The sequence below is a fragment of the Loxodonta africana genome, chromosome 27 (genome assembly GCF_030014295.1).
Source record: "Loxodonta africana isolate mLoxAfr1 chromosome 27, mLoxAfr1.hap2, whole genome shotgun sequence".
Taxonomy (NCBI): Eukaryota; Metazoa; Chordata; class Mammalia; order Proboscidea; family Elephantidae; genus Loxodonta; species Loxodonta africana.
This window is the reverse complement of record NC_087368.1, coordinates 36,479,757-36,497,621: the sequence shown is the minus strand read 5'-3', so window position 1 is coordinate 36,497,621 and position 17,865 is coordinate 36,479,757. Positions and strand designations below refer to the sequence as shown.

At 47.8% G+C, this 17,865-nt stretch overlaps 1 protein-coding gene across 3 annotated transcripts in view; it reads right to left on the bottom strand.

Moving 5' to 3' along the window:
• ITGA9 (integrin subunit alpha 9) overlaps nucleotides 1-17,865 on the bottom strand; it is a 395,095-nt gene that overhangs the window by 31,712 nt on the left and 345,518 nt on the right. For 2 of the 3 annotated variants that reach the window (XM_064277483.1, XM_064277482.1), the window contains exons 24-26: nucleotides 14,288-14,413; nucleotides 12,586-12,705; nucleotides 7,388-7,489 (exon numbers count right to left, since the gene is read on the bottom strand). In XM_064277483.1, the coding sequence (XP_064133553.1) occupies nucleotides 7,388-7,489; nucleotides 12,586-12,705; nucleotides 14,288-14,413 (348 nt within the window). Of the gene's footprint in view, nucleotides 1-7,387; nucleotides 7,490-9,656; nucleotides 11,919-12,585; nucleotides 12,706-14,287; nucleotides 14,414-17,865 lie in introns of those variants that run through there. The other variant, XR_010319610.1, reaches the window with a different exon arrangement.

Sequence of the window (17,865 nt, the reverse complement as noted above, 5' to 3'; positions counted from 1 at the left end):
CCTACCACCTGCTCAGAACCGGCTCCCACTGCGTGTGGGCGCCAGGAGGCAGGACATCACAGGTCAGGAGTGCAGAGGGTAAGAGAAGACTCGGCGTCTGCAAACAGGCAGACCAGCGGCCAGTCCTGGCTCTTCCACTGGCGAGCCGTGGGGCCTCAGGGAGGTGCTTCACCTCCTGCAGCCTGTTTTCTCCACAGAAAATGGAAGTAATAAGACCTCGTTCAAAGGGTGATGGAGAATCACAGGAGATGATCAGGTCAAATGCCCACCACATCGCAGGGACGGAGGATATATGAGAAAATCCAACACAATGAAATTATTAAGCATAATGGCACCTAGATGTGCCCGCTGAGCAGAGCACCCAGCGTTTCAGCAAAGCACATTTCTACCTGCAGTGAACACTGCTGGTTCTCTGCCCAGATCCCCTTGGATCTCCTCTACGAGTTCGCTCCGCCCATCCCTCAGCCTTTTAAGCTTCTGCTTCCAGTGACCTGCATTTTCCATGGAAGCTGCTTTCCCCCAGGGTGCATGGAGAGGGTGAGGTTCACTCTACCACGACTGGCAGGTGCGGGACATAAAAGCCTGCGTCCTCTGCTTCAAGGTGGACGAACTCTGAGGTGTTATCTGTGCTCCAGTGTTCCTCACGGGACCAGGCTGAGGTGAGAATTTTACCTGAAATCTCACCCTTGGTTCCCATCTTCCCTTTCCCTATCCTGTCTCCCCACTTCTTTCCTCGTCTCACCTGGAGCACCACCTTAATGAACCACTTGCACACATACTCTCACTTAGGGTCAGCTTCTTGAAAGTCCAGCCTAACATGCTACGTGATGTCATGCTTGGCCTTCCCTTGTCCACCTAGAAAATTCCTTCAATACTTGTTCACGGGTCACTCCCTTCATGAAGCCTGCCCTGAACTCATCAGCACATAGCCACCCTGTGCTGCAGGTGTGTGCACGTATGCACGCGTGAGTGTGCCTGTGTGTGCCTGTGTTTTAAACCTGGTCTGGTGCCCCCGCAGGGATGTGGGAGTCTTAAGGGTAAACGTTTTGACTTATTCATACTTATTGGGGGTGCAATTAGTGTCTAGTGAGAGAACTGGATGGGCAGGACAGCCTTACCCTAAAACACAACCTTCCACAGCAGTGCTTTCCTGGGGCTCCACAGAGATATGGGGTTCAGTGAGCGGGTGCAGGCACCACCAATGGAACATGGGGATATGACTAGGGGAGCTCCAGGTAACTCCCCCCAGATTCAACAAAAGCATATTTCAATTTAGAAATGGGTTCTGTAGTTTAAAAATAACCATAGCAGTGATGACGTTGATGACCGGAAACTACTGATTTAGGGTAAATTGACCATGACTCTCAAGGATTTGGGGAAGAGGGGACTCATTTTTCATTTGGTTCATCCTCTGCTTGGCCATCGCCTTCTGCAAGGACAGCCACCAGGAACTCATTATCATGGATGCAGCAGGCAAGAGACTTTAGACCAAGATGTCATTTAGCCCTTCCCAACCCTGCAGGACAGATACTGCTTACAGATGGCTGGCACACATTGCGACAACTGTCCGCTGATATAAGCCAGCTGTCCACGTCTCTAAGTCTCCTCTGCAACCATCTTCTCTCCCCTGAGGACAGCCACAGATAGACTCCTAACTGGCCTCCTGGTTTCTACCCGTGACCCCTACAATCTATGGTTCACACAGCCTGTGATTTCTTTTTTAAGAATATATACTGGATCATGCCATTCACAGCTCAAAACAGAAGCTTTCAATGGCTTCCCTCTATAACTGCCCACTGGCCATCCATGGCCCAGAGCCTGCCTAGGTCTTCCCTCATGGCTCTTGCCATTCTCGTCACTGTCCACCAGGTTCCTGGTGCACTGTCTTTCAGTGCCTTGAGCACGCCAAGCTCTCTAAGCTCATGAGATGCTCTTCCTCCCCATGCTCGGAGCAAGCTTCTTTGGTGGCCACCTCAATCTAAAGAGAATCTGAAGCAGGTTCTCCCTGAATCTTAATTCGAAATAAAATCTTCGCTTGCTTCTTTGTTCACTGCCTGTGGGCCCCATGGCCAGCTCTACGCAGGCAGGGACCGTGTCTGTTTTGTTCCACAGCCAGCTCTACGCAGGCAGCGACCATGTCTGTTTTGTTCCACGGCCAGCTCTACGCAGGCAGCGACCATGTCTGTTTTGTTCCCCGTTGCCCCTCCAGCGCCTAGTACAGTGCCTGGCCCTTAGCAAGCCCTCGGTCGATATTCATCAAGTGAATAAGCCAGGTGGTAGCCCTTAGGAAATACGACTCATGTGTTTGACAAACTAGACTGAGATTTCCTCAGTTCCTGATGGTCAGAGAGAAATTCTAGCTCCCACTCAACACATGGGGGTGGTGGGTGAGGGGAAGGGACCGCCCACCGTCTTTTGATGATGGTGCAGGATGGGGGTGGCAATGATCTTCCAGTGATCCCCCCCTTCGTCCCACATCCCAGCAGAACTTGAGATTCAAGGGGAAAATTGTGTCATCTGGAAAATATGAAAAGTATTTTAACTGAAATTGGCCACACAGATGTGAAAGTACACGTCACGGTCCATATGGCAACAGTAAAACCTGTAGACTTTGCATCGAGAAGCAGGAAGCAGCACAACAAAGAACCTATAAATGGCATCTTTGGGAGCAATCTCTGTTTACCACGTTGGATTACACCCCTCTGGTTGAGACACCCTGGGTTGCATTTTTGGGTGGGGGCAGTGGCGAAGAGTAGAACGAAGGAATAATTCACATGTGGGGGGCTACTGAAATGCTGTGCTGCCTTGAGCACCTCAATGTGCCAGCCATTCTTTTAGGGGCTTCACACTGCTCTCAGTGAACCCTTTCAACAACTGCAGGAAGTAGGAAGCCAACTTTCCTATTTTACGGATAAGGAAACTGAGGTTGTTAGAGCTTAACCGACACCCAAGCCACAGGGTTAGGAAGTAGGGGAGGAGGGATTTGAGCTCAGGGTTTTCTGTTTCCAAGGGAAGATGCAGTGCTCCCTATTCACAGAGGAAAAGGCCAAAAAAACCAAGACTGACTCCTTGAAAGGGCCAAGACTAGAAATTGAATCTACCCGGCTTCAGAGAAAATAGAGTTGTAACTTGCCATCCTGATCAATTAGTGCTCAACGAAGTAGATTTGTTCAGAAATGAAAGTGTTGATGCAGTCATGAAGGTTTGGCCTGGGGTCTGCTCTCAACCGAGAAGCGATGGCCCAACTGGGGCGAGGAGAGCCAGATCCGGCTGAACAGCTGGCTGGACTCCGTGGGTGCTTGGGCAGCGTTAGGACCTGCTTTGTAACAAGTCAATCATTTCGTTTCCAGGCTGGATACCTTGGCATCTATCCAGACTCTTTCATCCATGAAGCTCAGTGTCTTCCTGTGTGACTGCAGGGCCAAAAGGGAGAGGGGAAAGGAACAGCCGCTGGGAGTCAGGAGTTTTGGGCACTATTCTTGGCTCAGCCCATGTGAGATCTTGAGCAAGTCATTTCTTCTCCCCAAGTTTCAGAGCGCTGCCCCTTCGTTCACCAGAGGACGGGGCTTGGTGGGTCCATCTAGGGGGAGGGGCGTGCATACACAGCAGACGCTCTAGCGTCTTTTTCAAATCAGACCCCTCTGCTCCTATCGGCGGAGTCCCTGGGTGTGACGGTTAATGCCTTCAGCTGCTAACCAAAAGCTTGGAAGTGTGAGTCCTCCTGGAGGCACCTCGGAGGAAAGTCCTGCTGATCTACTTCCAAAAAGCCAGCTGTTGAACACCCTATGGAGTGCAGTCCTGCTCTGACACGCACGGGGGCGCCATGAGTCAGAACCGACCCAGTGGCAACTGGTGCTGTACTGGCCCCATCGGCAGGGTAAGGGGAGCCATTGCTGATGGCAGTGGGCCGCATGCGTGAGGGGAATGCCTCTCTGGACAGATGGCTTCCACAGAGGAAACTAAAGGGGCTCAAACATTTGTCCTGCCAAACCATCCAGGGAGCAACACTCACTCAAGTACATTATTTCTTAAGGCAAAACAAAAAGCCAAACACTCCACACCCACCACAGGACAACAACTGTCCTGCTCTCTTGTGAAGGTAGCAGCTTGCCAGGTTTGGGTGCCGAGCCAGGCCAACTTGGTATGGCTGGTCTTGGACATATGCTAACACCCCCCTCCCCTGGGGAGTACCCTGCATGTATTTGTTAGCAGACAAGGCAAATGCCTCCAGAGTCTACTAAATATTTCTAGGTATTTGCCCAAATGCTCTGTGAAGTACTACTTATACCATAGCATAAAAATAAAGACAGGAGAACAGTCTGATCTTTCCGTCAGTTAAACTGATCAAGCACGTATACTTTGTGTGGTTAAATCTCTGGGTCCTGTCTCCCTCTCCTCACCCACATCCTGCTCGATACCAGCTGTTTGTTCCAAGGCCATAATAACTTGGAGCCTCATCTAAACGCTGGGAAATTCTGCCTGATTTAAGCGTGGTGGCTAGCCTCTACGGAAATTCCCCCTCAAATGGCTGGCTGACAGAGAGTCAGGCGTGGAGAACAAGCACGCAGGGGAGAACATGTTTGTTCTAAAAAGGCAAACCTTCCTGCTCAGAAAGGATTTTTTTTTCTGCCAGGAAAGCTGAGAGCAGATTACAGAGCTTCATCTGAGTTTATGGATAAAAAGGCAAAGTTATGAACGCGAAGGAGAAGCAGGCATTCTGGGACTCTGATGTGTGTGAATTTTTTTCTCAAGAGTATAGAAAAAAAAAAAGTTGAAATCAGAGTTTCTTCCCAAGAACTCTTGATAATGAAATTATCACCATAATATCCAAAATGAAATGCCAATTAATTGAAGCAGTATTTTGGGAAAGTACGATGACTCAGAATCCAGAAATGGGATGTTAAGCGATGTTTTCCTGGATCCCATAGTTAAGTCTTCTCATAGAAGGCAACATTCCTAGTAATATATGTATATATATATATATTTATCTACACAGGGATTTCACCTGTAGGAACCCTGTTAATTCCTTCTATTAGCTCCTGAGTGGGAACACTGTGGTCTACCAGAACATTCCAAACATCTATTGGGCAGAAATTTCATTCTGTAAACCCTTTTAACCAGAGCTCTGGCAATGAGCAGCAAACTGCCTCTCTCTCTCACATCCCTGGTGAAGGTCTGAATTAGTCGCTAAATGGTCGAAAAGGCATTTAAAGGCAACAGGAAAAGGCAACTGCCAACTCCAAATGTTTGACCTGTTAGAAAAACTGACCCTAGGTAGTGAAGGACGCCAGCATCATTCCACTCAGTTTCTACTATTAAAACGACTTCTTGGACAACTTCTGGATGTGAACAGAGGGGTGAAGGGTCTGTGTTTGGCCTTTCTTTTTAGTTTCTCATTCAACAACGTATACACAAATTGTTTTGAGATACTGGTTGCACCCCCTGCAGTGTGTCAGCACTCTGCCCCTTTCCACCTCGGGTTCCCCCGTCCATTCGTCCAGTTTTCCTGTCCCTTCCTACCTTCTCATCTTTGCTTGTGGGCATGTGTTGCTCATTTATTTTTGTATACTCGATTCAACTAAGAAGCACCTTCCTCACTGTTTGTTTTGTAGGCCTGTCTAATCTTTGGCTAAAAGGTGGACTTTGGGAGTGGCTTCATTTTTAAGTTAGCAGGGTGTCTGGGGGCTATAGTTTCAGGGGTTCCTCCAGTCTCTGTCAGACCAGTAAGTCTGGTCTTTTTTTGTGAGCTCAAATTTTGTTCTACATTTCTTTCCCACTCTGCCCGGGACCTTCTGTTGTGATCCCTGTCAGAGCCGTCGGTGGTGGTGGCCGGGCACCATCTAGTTCTTCTGGGCTCAGGCTGATGGAGGCTGGTCATTCTTCCGCTGCACTTAGTATGGAATGCCGAATTCTTTCTGCAGTTTAACGTCCCTCACCTGCTCAGAGGATTCCTATTCACTCTGTGCTAGCTGGTATTCTCGTCTCTGGCTCACCAAAAATAGAAGCAGGACTGAAATATTACTGAGGTCTCCAAGGATTTATTTTCTATATATATGAATCCTTTCCAACGAGGGTCTTAAAAGAGTGAGCTTTGGTCGATCCCCTTCCTGACATTTAAAAATTTCGGAACGTTATCACCCTAGTTGACTCTGCTGTTGTTAGTTGCCGTCGAGTCAATTCTGACTCAGGACGACCCCACGTGTTCCAGGATAGAACTGTTCCATAGGGCTTTCTCGGCTGTACCCTTAACAGAAGCAGATTTCCAGGATATTTCTTCTGTGGTACTGCTGGGTGGGTTTGAACCGCCAAAGTTTAGGTTAGCAGTCGAAAGCAAACTGTTCGTGCCACCAGGGGCTTTCCCATCCTGACATTTAGATACGTGGCACTTCCACTGCATCAGGTAATTAGCTTACAACCTTCTCTTTGTAAGTAACTGTTGTTTTTAGGTGCTGTCGAGTTGGTTCCGGCTCATAGCAACCCCACGTAGAATAGAACAAAACTCTGTCCTGTGCCATCCTCACAATCGTTGTCATCCTTGAGCCCACTGCTGCGGCCACTGTGCCAATCCGCCCCGCTGAGGGATGAAGTAATGAGCCTGTAACTAGTTCACTGCTTTTGTAGATCTGTCACAGTGGTGTTCTGCATCGGCTCTTACAAGAGAGGGTAAAGCACCCCTGGAGAGAAGGCAGATTCCAGGAGGGGACGCAGAAAGATCGCATCCTGGCCCGGCTCCTTGGCTAACGCAGTTTCTACATTGCTCTTTCCCTTTCTCTTCACCCAGGATCTGAGAGTGTGGGTGTCAGGCAAAGGGTAAACATTTTCCCCCGAGAACAACGATAAAAGGCAGTAAAATTCCATGGCTACACTTTCCCTCCTCGTGGGTCCCCACACCCCCATCTCTGAGGCATGAGTGCCGACTGCTTTAGGGAGGACAAGGGGTATGCAGAGAAAGAAAGGGAAGTTTCTAAGCCTTGGCTATTTGGATGTGACCTCTGCATGTTATTCAAACAACTTGTTTTAAAACACCCAGTGTTTATCCACGGAGCAGTGCGATTGGAAGGCCAGACGGGCTTTCAGGGAAAGGTCTGAGAAAAATAACCCTGGCTTCAGAGTGGAAATCCAAGCCCTGTCAAGGGTACTTCCAGATTATTTTTCCTTTGACTGGCCATAGCAGGGCGCTTTCACAACACAAAGCCATCCTAAAGGACAACGGCAAACCGCAGAAGTTCCCCACGGGGCCTGGAAGTCATGGTCTTGGTGGGCTTACCACAAACCCAAATTCTTGGTTTGGAGACTGTCTTTACTCTCATATTCCAGCTCCAAATCACCCAAGTCACTTGGCTTCCCTCATCCCTGAGGAGGGCTGTCCCAGAGGTGGCTAACTCACCGTCATCTCCTCTGGGTTCCCATCGGCTATTTCCACCACCCTGAGGGCAGGGTCCACCTTCACCTTGGCTCGAGTCATAAACTGGATGACAGAGGAACTGTCCTGTGGAAGAAACAACACAACCGGCCATAAGATTTTCCCAACAGTGACAATGGCTTGGCCTCAAGCTACCAGGCAGAACTGAAATTCTAAGATTCTGTGTAGACCAGCCAAAAGAAGAGACAATTTTATCACTTAACTGGACACTTCTCCACCCAAGGCAGCTATATAACACCTACCAACCTGCTGCCGCAGAGTCAGCTCTGACTCGTGGCAGCCCCATGTGTGTCAGACTAGAAACACACTCCACAGGGTTTTCAGTGGCTGATTCGTTTGGAGTGAGATAGCCAGGTCTTTCTTCTGAGGTGCCTCTGGGTGGACTCAACCCTCCAACCTTTTGGTTACCAGCCGAATGTGTCAACTGTTTGCACCATCCAGGGATTCTATGTAAAACAGACTTCCAGCTTCTCTCTCAAGAATTCTTTCTTATCATGGCGAATTCTGGAAAAAACTGTGGCGTTTTGCCAGTTATTAACACACGCAAGCTTGTGTGTTGTGGTCTGAAGCACTGAGAGCCAGATATTTGGATGTTGATATTTATTCACAATGAGTTGTGGATAAATAAAGCTGTTTAATTACGGACAACAAACCCAGGCCTGGCATTCCAAAGAAGGCATCAAGTTTACATTTTTCAAGCATCTTTCTGGCCTGACCACAACCTCAAACCCTCCACATGAGCTATTTTTTTCTTTTTTTAATTTTTTTGTTTGCTCTCAAATGAAGCTGTTTTGGAGTCAAAGCCATTTAACATCGAAAGAAAGTATCTGATGGAGCGATGAGAAGGGAAAAGCATGTGGCTAATCTGTCACAAAATGGTGTAAACGGTTAACATGCTCGGCTCCCAGCTGAAAGCTTGGCAGCTCGAGTCCACCCAGAGCCAATGAAAGCCACAGGTGGCATGGTCCTACTCTGTCACACGAGCAGTCATCACGAGTCAGAGTTGACTTGACGGCAACCAGCTGGTTAAGGAGGGAGGGAACCCGACCAGGAGCATGTCTATGACTCAGGAAGAACCCACCGGCCAGAGGCAGCCAGAAGCCCTGGCATGTGCTCAGGGTCAAAGCCACTGATCCCGATGACCAGAAAACGGCTCCAAGGTAGGCACGGAAAAAGGATTTGGAAAGAGACAGAGGATGGCAAAACTATAGCCTAGGGTAGTGCCAGAATCTCGAGCCAGTGGTACAGATGGCTCTGTGCTGACGGTGGAGGGAAGAGGCTACCCGGCTGCCACGGTGGAAACAGAGAACAGGCACCTGGAGCGCTGGGCTTTCTGCCTGTGGGGTGGCTGGGGCTCTGCAGGCAAGCTGCCTCAGGGTGTATCCACCCACATTTACTGCATTTGCCTGTGACACACGGAGGTCTGTACTCAGACGCCGGCTTTGACTGCTTCTGGTTCTACCGCCCACCAGATACGGAAGTCGAGGACTCTTCCCTCCAATGTCCACAAACTGGGGCCTTCGTTGTCCCCACCAAAGAAACCACAAGGACCTTCCTGTGTGACATGTGGGATCCTGCTTTGTCTACTTCACCTGGGAGTCACGCGTGACTTATAGTTCTTTTTAAAAACAATAAAAGATATTTTAAATGCTTCAGGAGGCTTGCTGTTTAATGGAACCACTCCAGTTAACGCACGTTAAGCAGGAAATGATTTTGAATGAAAATAAACCTTTTACTAATTTATCGGTTTTGTGAATTTGTGTGTCAGAATATACCGTGTATTTAATTTTATGTACCAATCATACCATCGTCATCATCTTACCCGTTGCCGTCAATCCTAACTCATAGCGACCCTACAGGACAGAGTAGAACCGCCCCATAGGGTTTCCAAGGAGTGGCCGGTGGATTGGAACTGCTGACCTTTTGGTGAGCAGCTGAACGCTTAAACGCTGTGCCACCAGGGCTCCTTCATCATCATGGACGTTAATAATAATCACAGTGATGACAATGATAAAGGCTGGGCAGACGGAGGGCCTGGCACAGGACAGGCCCCAGTGGTTGTAGACTCAGTGAAGAAGATCACTTAAAAACAAAACCCGAATCCTCTCACGGTTTTAAAAACGAGATCCTACACTTTAAAATAAAAACTTAAGGTCAAAACAACGAAACCTCAAATTCCCAGACCAGGACTTGGGGTCAAAAGGAAAATAAACAAGTGGAGGCCCAAACAAACCACAAGGCTGGCGCTGTTCCCCAACATTAGCGAGGCTGGATCCAGGCCGTTCCCATCCTCATGTCCTGAGGGAGGTCCTGGCTGTTCAGGGGGCGCCCATACCGCCTTCCAAGCTCCAGGGGCAGCTCCGGCCCTACCTGACTTCCCAATGAGCCTTGCCCTAGACTCTCCTCTGCACCTGCAATTCCTACCCGTTTCTGCCAAAAGGGAGCTCCGAGAACGATCACCCCACACCCACATATGACACCCATGGCTTTTATCTCTCTCTCCTGGGGCTGTACCGAGGTGGGTGGCCCATGGGGATAGTAGTTAGGAAGGCACGTTTCATGCCCAAGGGTCACCAATGGTGACTGAGAGAGACACAGAGGAGACAGGCCACAGAGCTGTGCACGAAGAAGTTCAGAGCCCTTGCGGCTATGAGCAAAGGACCGAGTACAAGCAGCAGCCATCTGGGTTGAGGGGAAAGGAGAAATCAGAGTGACTTCTCGCCATCAGGGCTCTGTTGACGGTGGCAGGTATGGCACGGGAAATAAAACTGTCAGCAGCGCCATTTGTCAAGGAGATGGCAGGATGGGTAGATATGTGGAATCAGGGTCCTTCCAACCTGACCTGGGATTCACACCAGGAAGCCACTTTCTGTGCCATGGGACTTCCAGACCAGACCCCGTTCTGGAATGGCAGGATGGCCAGCGGTGCTCTGATGCATTCCTGGTTCTCTCCCAACACTGTGCTTTGAAAGGGAGAGGCACAACCTAACGTTCCCCAAACCCGTTTCCCTCCCAAGCAAACAAGGGAGACCAGGACTGGGCACAGGTCTCTGTGGGCGTGAGAGGATGCAACAACCACAAATAAGTGGGTAAAAACATCCCACATCCCCCAAGTGGTGTGTTCTCAGGTCAGCATGTTACAGCCACGGCCAATTTAAAAAATAACCATGGGATGGGTTCTAAGGGTATTTACTCACACACTAACGGGGTTTACATGGGCTACCACATTTAATCTTTCAAAGGAAAACAAATACATTCTCTAAGGCTAACACCGTACTTTGTTTTTTCTTCATTATGTAATTATCTCTGTAGCCTCTTCTTGGAAGTGATTTCTCATACCAAGCAGTTCTTATCCTAAAATGTCAAAACTGAAAAAAACCAAACCATCGCAGTCGAATTGATTACAACTCATAGCAACCCTACAGGAGAGAGTACAACTGCCCCACGGGGTTTCCAAGGAGTAGCTGGTGGATTCGAACTCCTGATCTTTCCGTTAGCAGCCGAGCTCTTAACCGCTGTGCCACCAGGACTTTTTATCTTAAAATAAACCATAGTAAATCCGTGTGATTCTTCCAGGGCTACCGACTCACTAACTGAGGTATTTTTTATGAACCACACTTGATAAACTCGTGATAGCAGAGCGACCAGAGGTTTGAACGTTGGCCTTCTGTGAAACAAGACGACGTGTACGTGTGGGGCTGGCAAACTAGACCCGAGGGCCAAATCTGGCCCCCTGCCTGTTTTGTAAATAAAGTTTTATTGGGACACAACCATGCCCATTTGTTTGAGCACAGTCTATAGCTGCCTTGGTGCTACAATGACAGAGATTGAGTAGTTGTGACAGAGACCATGTTACCTGCAGATTTTAAAATATTTACTATTTGGCCCTTTAGAGAAAATGTTTGCCAACTCCTGATCTAAAGTGTGGTCCCTACCATAGTTTCAGGGGACATCTAAGTCCACTGGCATAGTAAAATCTATTAAGAAAACACTCTGCACCCCACCTTGGACAGTGGCATCTGGGGTCCTAAACGCTACCAAGCAGCCATCTAAGATGCATCAATTGGTCTCAACCCACCTGGATCAAAGGAGAATGAAGAACACCAAGGCACAAGGTAATTACGAGCCCAAGAGACAGAAAGGGCCACGCAAATCAGAGGCTACATCAGCCTAAGACCAGAAGAACTAGATGGTGCCCAGCTACAACCGATGACTGCCCTGACAGGGAACACAACAGAGAACCCCTGAGGGAGCAGGAGAGCAGTGGGATGCAGACCCCAAATTCTCATAAGACCAGACTTAATGGTCTGACTGAGACTAGAAGGACCCCGGTGTTCATGGCCCCCAGACTTTCTGTTGGCCCAGGACAGGAGCCATTCCCAAAGCCAACTCTTCAGACAGGGATTGGACTGGACAATGGGTTGGAGAGGGATGCTGGTGAGGAGTGAGCTTCTTGGATCAGGTGGACGCTTGAGACTATGTTGGCATCTCCTGCCTGGAGGGGAGATGAGAGGGTAGAGGGGGTTAGAAGCTGGCAAAATGGACACGAAAGAGAAAGTGGAGGGAGAGAGCGGGCTGTCTCATTAGGGGGAGAGCAACTGGGAGTATGTAGCAAGGTGTATATGGGTTATTGTGTGAGAGACTGACTTGATCTGTAAGCTTTCACTTGAAGCACAATAAAAATTAAAAAACAACAACAACAACAAGATAAAGTGTGGTCCCCAGATCAGTGGCATCAGTATCACTTGGGAGGTTACAGAAATGTAAAATTTCAGACTCCACCCCAGGAATTTGTGGGTTAACAAGATTTCCAGGTGATTCTGATACTAGCTCAAGTATGAGAAACTTAAATGTGCACAAAACACATTTCTGGCCCTTTCTGTCTCTTGGGCTTGTTAAAATGAAGACGCTGACTCCGTACATCTGGGGTGGGTGGAGCCCAAGGCACTGCACTCCTAACAAGCTCCAGGTGATGCCAATCTGCTGGCCCTCCGCCCTCACTGTGAGTACCAGGGGCTGGTATCTTCCCTTGCCACCCTCTAGCAGCGGGATTACCAATGGCACTGGCCGGAGAAGTTGTAAAAGCGGAAGCCAGAGTTTGAGGAGGAAACCAACTCAATGCTTTTAAATGCACCCTGAGAGCGCAGTTCCTAAGAGCTTACCCTTTTCAGTATTTCTGTGTTCAGCAGCATGTAAACGTCGATCGTACGACTTTCTTCTTTAGCGAGAGTGCTAAGGTTACAGTGCACTGTTAGGCAAGATATTCCTGGTTTTTCGCAGTCCTGAGAAGAAAAAATTAGAGACCTGTCAAATGGTAGTAAGAACAGAGACAAATCCACATCGACTTATAAAGCAGGGGGCCCCATCAGCTTCTATCCTCCTGGTGACGGGAGGCAACACTAACCCCGCTGTCATCTAGTCAATTCCAACTCATAGCGACCCTGTATGACAGAGTGGAACTGCCCCACAGGGTTCCCAAGGAGCGGCTGGTGGGTTCAAACTGCTGACCTTTTGGTGAGCAGCTGAGCTCTTAACCGCTGCGCCACCAAGGCTCCACTAGGCAGAGAAAATTGGTAGGAAGGCGCAATCATTCCTTCCTATCACCAGAGGGCACTCTGAGGATTTCCCACTTAGTCTGAGCGTGCCTTTAAAATAGACTTTGAAGCAGCTGAGACAAAGCTGCTCATCAGTTAATCCTACCAAAAAATTTGGATTTCACAAGGAGAAATGTATATATGTTTTAAGAAGAAACACATTTACATTTTCCAAGAGCATTATTCTCACGAGTTTTGAACAGAGGATGTAATTCCTACATCATTGTGTAGTTCCTGCCTGGGCAGTGGCAAGTTTTTGTGCCTGTTTTCAGACGGGGCAAATTAGAGGGCTAAGCGGCTAAAGGAACGAACTACAGACAGGGCGAAAGGGTGCTGCGAGAAAGCTCTGTGATTCTAACTTCACTACCCTCACTGATGTTTTAAACTGAGGTAAACCTGGCAGATAGTAAAAAAGAACAAACTTCAGTGTTCATTTTGATGCATTTTATATATGTTCACTCCTGGGGAACCATGATTCAAATCAAGGTGTACAACATTTCCAGCCCCTCAGCAGACTCCCTCATGTCCCCTCCCAGTCAGTATCCTTCCAGTGTAACCGCTACCCTCTACCGCCATGGATTACATTTGCCTGTTTTTGAACTTCCTACAAGTTAAATCTTACAGTACATGTCCTTTTGTCTCTGGATTCTTTTAATCAATAGCATGTCTGTGAGTTTCACATGTGTTTTTGTGTGTGACAGTAACTGGCTATTTTTCACTGCTGGGTAATATTCCAGTGCATGGCTATACCATGATTTGTTTAGTCATTCTCCTTTGGATGGACATCTGGGTTGTTTCCAGCTTTGAACTATCATGAATAACACTGTGAACATTCTTGTCCATGTTTTTTGGGGACACAAGTACTCATTTGTCTTGGGAGTATACCCAGGAGTGGAATTGCTGGGCCATGGGGTATACATATGTCTAGTTTTATCAGATACTGAAACAAGTTTTCCAGAGTGATTGCACCACAAACTTCACTCTTGTTTAGGATCAAACTAGTTGGAGTAACTTTTTAGTTTGTGCTTGGTGGGTTGCAAAGGTTTATCCTTCTCCAGGCACTGGCATTTGAAATGTAAATTTAACACTGATCAAAACCTCGGGCTGGAAAACAGGAGTTGACCGCAGTCCTAGTGACTTTGTAAGTCAGCTGATTGAAACCACATTTGGGAACTAATAAATGCCCAACAGAAAACTGACCCCTCATCTCAGAACTTGCCTTCCTACCGAGGACCACCCATGTCACCACAGCCATTAAGCAAATTCTTACCAAGACTTTTCTTCCAGACTTTGTGAAAAAGGCAAATATTGTGTGGAAGATATTTTCTTGTTCTTGAGGGATGATGCATGGGGTTGGATTTTTCTGGAAAGAGCAGTTTCCCTTTTCTTGGCCCACCTGGAAATGAATGAAAAGAGATCTGTCAGTGTGGTCAGTCCCAAGAACAGACCATGAGCTGGGGTCCCCTATTGGAGAGGTGGTAGTGGTAGAGTCCAAATTAAACTTCTGTCCCTCATCCCTTCTCCAGTGGACAATAATAGCTGAAAAGCTGGAAGATAGAAGTTGTAGCATCAACAGAGCCAAGTAGCAGAAAATGTGGACCCTAAGTCCCTAAATAATGAGGTAAGATGGCATACAAGATGCAACCGAGATGCGACTAGGAAACGGTTTAAGAGTGAAGAACAAAATAAACCTTACACTTGGTATTGTCTAAAGCACATTTACAAACATCCTCTGTCAATTTCTCAGATTGGCACCAATGTTCTTTGTCCAGATGCAGAAACCAAGACTCAGGGTAAGTCACTTGCTGAAAATTACAGTCAGGAAGTGAGGGAGCCAGGTCTTGAACCCAGGTTTTCTGACAGCAAACCTTAAAAAGGGCATCCCATAGGACTGCTCTGGGCCCCCATCTCTGCTCCAGCCAGAGCCTCAACCACCTACAATGTCATTTAAAACCAGGGTTGTGCTACCAAAAAAAAAAAAAACAACAACATATAGGCAGCCACTGCACCGAGCCACGGGGACTCACTCCTCCTTAGCCCTTGATGAATCGTCTGGTTTTGCATCTGACAGTAAGGGCAACACGACGTTAAAAACAAAATGAACAAAATAAAACAACGGTGTGTAGCCTTCCATGTTAACTCTTTTAAGAACGACACTGTTTTCGATGCCTAATTTAGGAACGGCTGAGAAAGCGAAGTCTTCTTTATATCTGATTGTATCACACTGACCAGAGCCGAAGACTGAACAGGACTGAGTTAAGATTGGGCCACAGAGCAACAATTGTTAATCACTATTTAGGATTGTGTTTCCGAGCCCATTTTTAACCAGATTCATCTGTTGGAACTAAACTCTCCCGCCTTTGGTGAGCCTGAGCAAAATATGGTGTGTCTGAGTTTATTCAAGAATGCCTCAACTTCTTCACGGTGGGGAGCAAGCTTTAACTAATATTTTACATAAAGAAACTTATAACTTAAGCAAAAATGTTAATCTTTTAATAATGGGCCATGAAACAGGAGCCCCCACCCCTAAATTTGCTAAATAACTTTCTATTTTATTTTTGAACTGAATACATTCCAGATTTTACTATATAAACCAGATGGTTTACTTCCCCAAATCAACTATTAGAAAAGAGGGTGCTGCCCAATATAGTTTGTTAAAATCTCTCATAATTTAGGACTCTCTCAATGACTCTATTTGAATCACAAAATTTGAGCTCGGCACACCAGCCTGAAATGGTCTTTATCAATGTCGGTTTAGATGCATTTAAAGGTCACCAGAAGGAGCTGATGGAAAGAAGGCAATCAGACTTAATGCCGATTTGCTGATCATTCCAGGCCTCGACTGTTATAAATTGTGACAAATATTTTAAAGCTCAAGCAATGGCTCCCATGGTGGAGATGATGAATATTCACTTATTAGACACATAAAAAACAAAACAAAACAAGGGCTGCAGTGCTATGCAAACAGGTATTTGTGTCTTGCCATGAAATTTCAGCATCAAACCACCTCGACCGTGGATTTAAAAAGCTCTGTGTTTCAAGTAAATTCGACGAGCTGAAGATGATACGCTCTGGAAAACTGCGGACTCAAAAGTGGCTTAGTAATGATAGCCACTGACCTTAAAAGGCACACAATTGATAAATTTCGGGAAATCTGGGAGTGGGAAAGAGTAATGTTATAAAATTGACATGTTATTTTTGCATAATTTAAAATATGCAAGTACACGATGAAATTAAATATCATAAAGAGACAGTCGACGATGTCATTTTTTTTTTTTAATGGAGGTAAAATCTACATTCGCTAAAGTGCACAGACCTTAAGGGTACAGTTTGATGAGGTTTGACAAGTGAAGTCAGCCATGTAACCCCCACCCCAGTGAAGGTACAGAACATGTCCATCATGCCAGAAAGTTTCCTTCCCGCCCCGTCCAGCTAACCGCCTGCTCCCACCCTAAAGGCAAAAAAGTTTGTTAAATTTACCTTGGTATGGAAGTGCAGGTGTGTTATTGGGGTGCTGCCCTATATTTGGGCACCAGTGGTACATCACAAGGAGCCCTGGTGGCTCAGAGGTCAGTGGTTCGAACCCACCAGAGGCTCCGCAGGAAAAAAGACCTGGCAATCTGCTCCCATAAAGATTAAAAAAAAAAAAAAAACAGCCTAAAAAACCCTACGGGCCAGTTCTACTCTGTCCTATAGGGTCACTATGAGTTGGAATCGACTCGCCAGCACAACAGCATGGTCCTTCATGGATGGAACACGTTTATGCTCACTGGGCGTTTGAGAACTTGACTGTGTGTGCTCAGACTTAGTTCCCACTTTTTTCACTCTGATGCCTGGGGGCTCTGCTTTCCCTGTTTGTCTTCTGGAGGGGACGTTTGCTGACAGACTAATGGGAGAGCACCTCCTTCTGCAGCCCTGGGGTGTGCATGTCCTGTGAAGATCACCAGGCCTGGCCACCCAGACACATTTGGTCTGGGTTTAGAGAACTCGTGAGTCTTGGCGGATACATCCATTCCTAATTAAAATCAGGGGTCGGGGCAGAGCGTCTCCTTGTTCTAGAAACTGGCGCTTCAGGCGTGAGAAGCCTGGTACTGGGATCCGCTTCAGGTGTGAGGGACCTGGTGCTGGGATCCTCTTCAGGTGTGGGGAGCCTGGTGCTGTGATCCGCTTCAGGTGTGAGGGGCCTGGTGCTGGGATCCCCTTCAGGTGAGGGGAGCCTGGTGCTGGGATCCGCTTCTGGTGTGGGGAGTCTGGTGCTGGGATCCCCTTCAGGTGTGGGGAGACTGGTGCTGGGATCCCCTTCAGGTGTGGGGAGCCTGGTGCTGGGATCTGCTTCTGGTGTGGGGAGTCTGGTGCTGGGATCTGCTTCAGGTGTGGGGAGCCTGGTGCCGCCATCCTGGCCACCAGACGTCAGCAGAGGGCGGGAGCTGAGTGGCCGGGTGAGGGGGTGAGGAACAACTGAAGCCTCAGTGCCACCTGGCGGGGCAGAGACATGGCCCCGAATGTCATCTCCCTCTCCCCACCCAGCCCGGAGTTTCTGGGGCGCCTGTTAATGGGGTAACGACAACGAGGAGATGTGATCTGATGGGACATGGGATCCTCCGCCAGTGGCACCTGGAGAAGTGGAGACTGTGTCTGTGGTCACATGGGAGTCACTTCAGTCAGGAAAACGATGTTTCTCTGGGAGGTTCAGGGTGGTCCCTTCTCAGGGCAGAGTTACGGGTTGCTCTTGTGCTGCAGGGGCCTGACTCAGACCAGCTAATCCTGTTGTAGATGTTTCTAAGTTAAAATTCATCAGCTCAATCCTTGGTCAGGTCATCAGAGGTTGGGCTCTTCTATGCACATTGG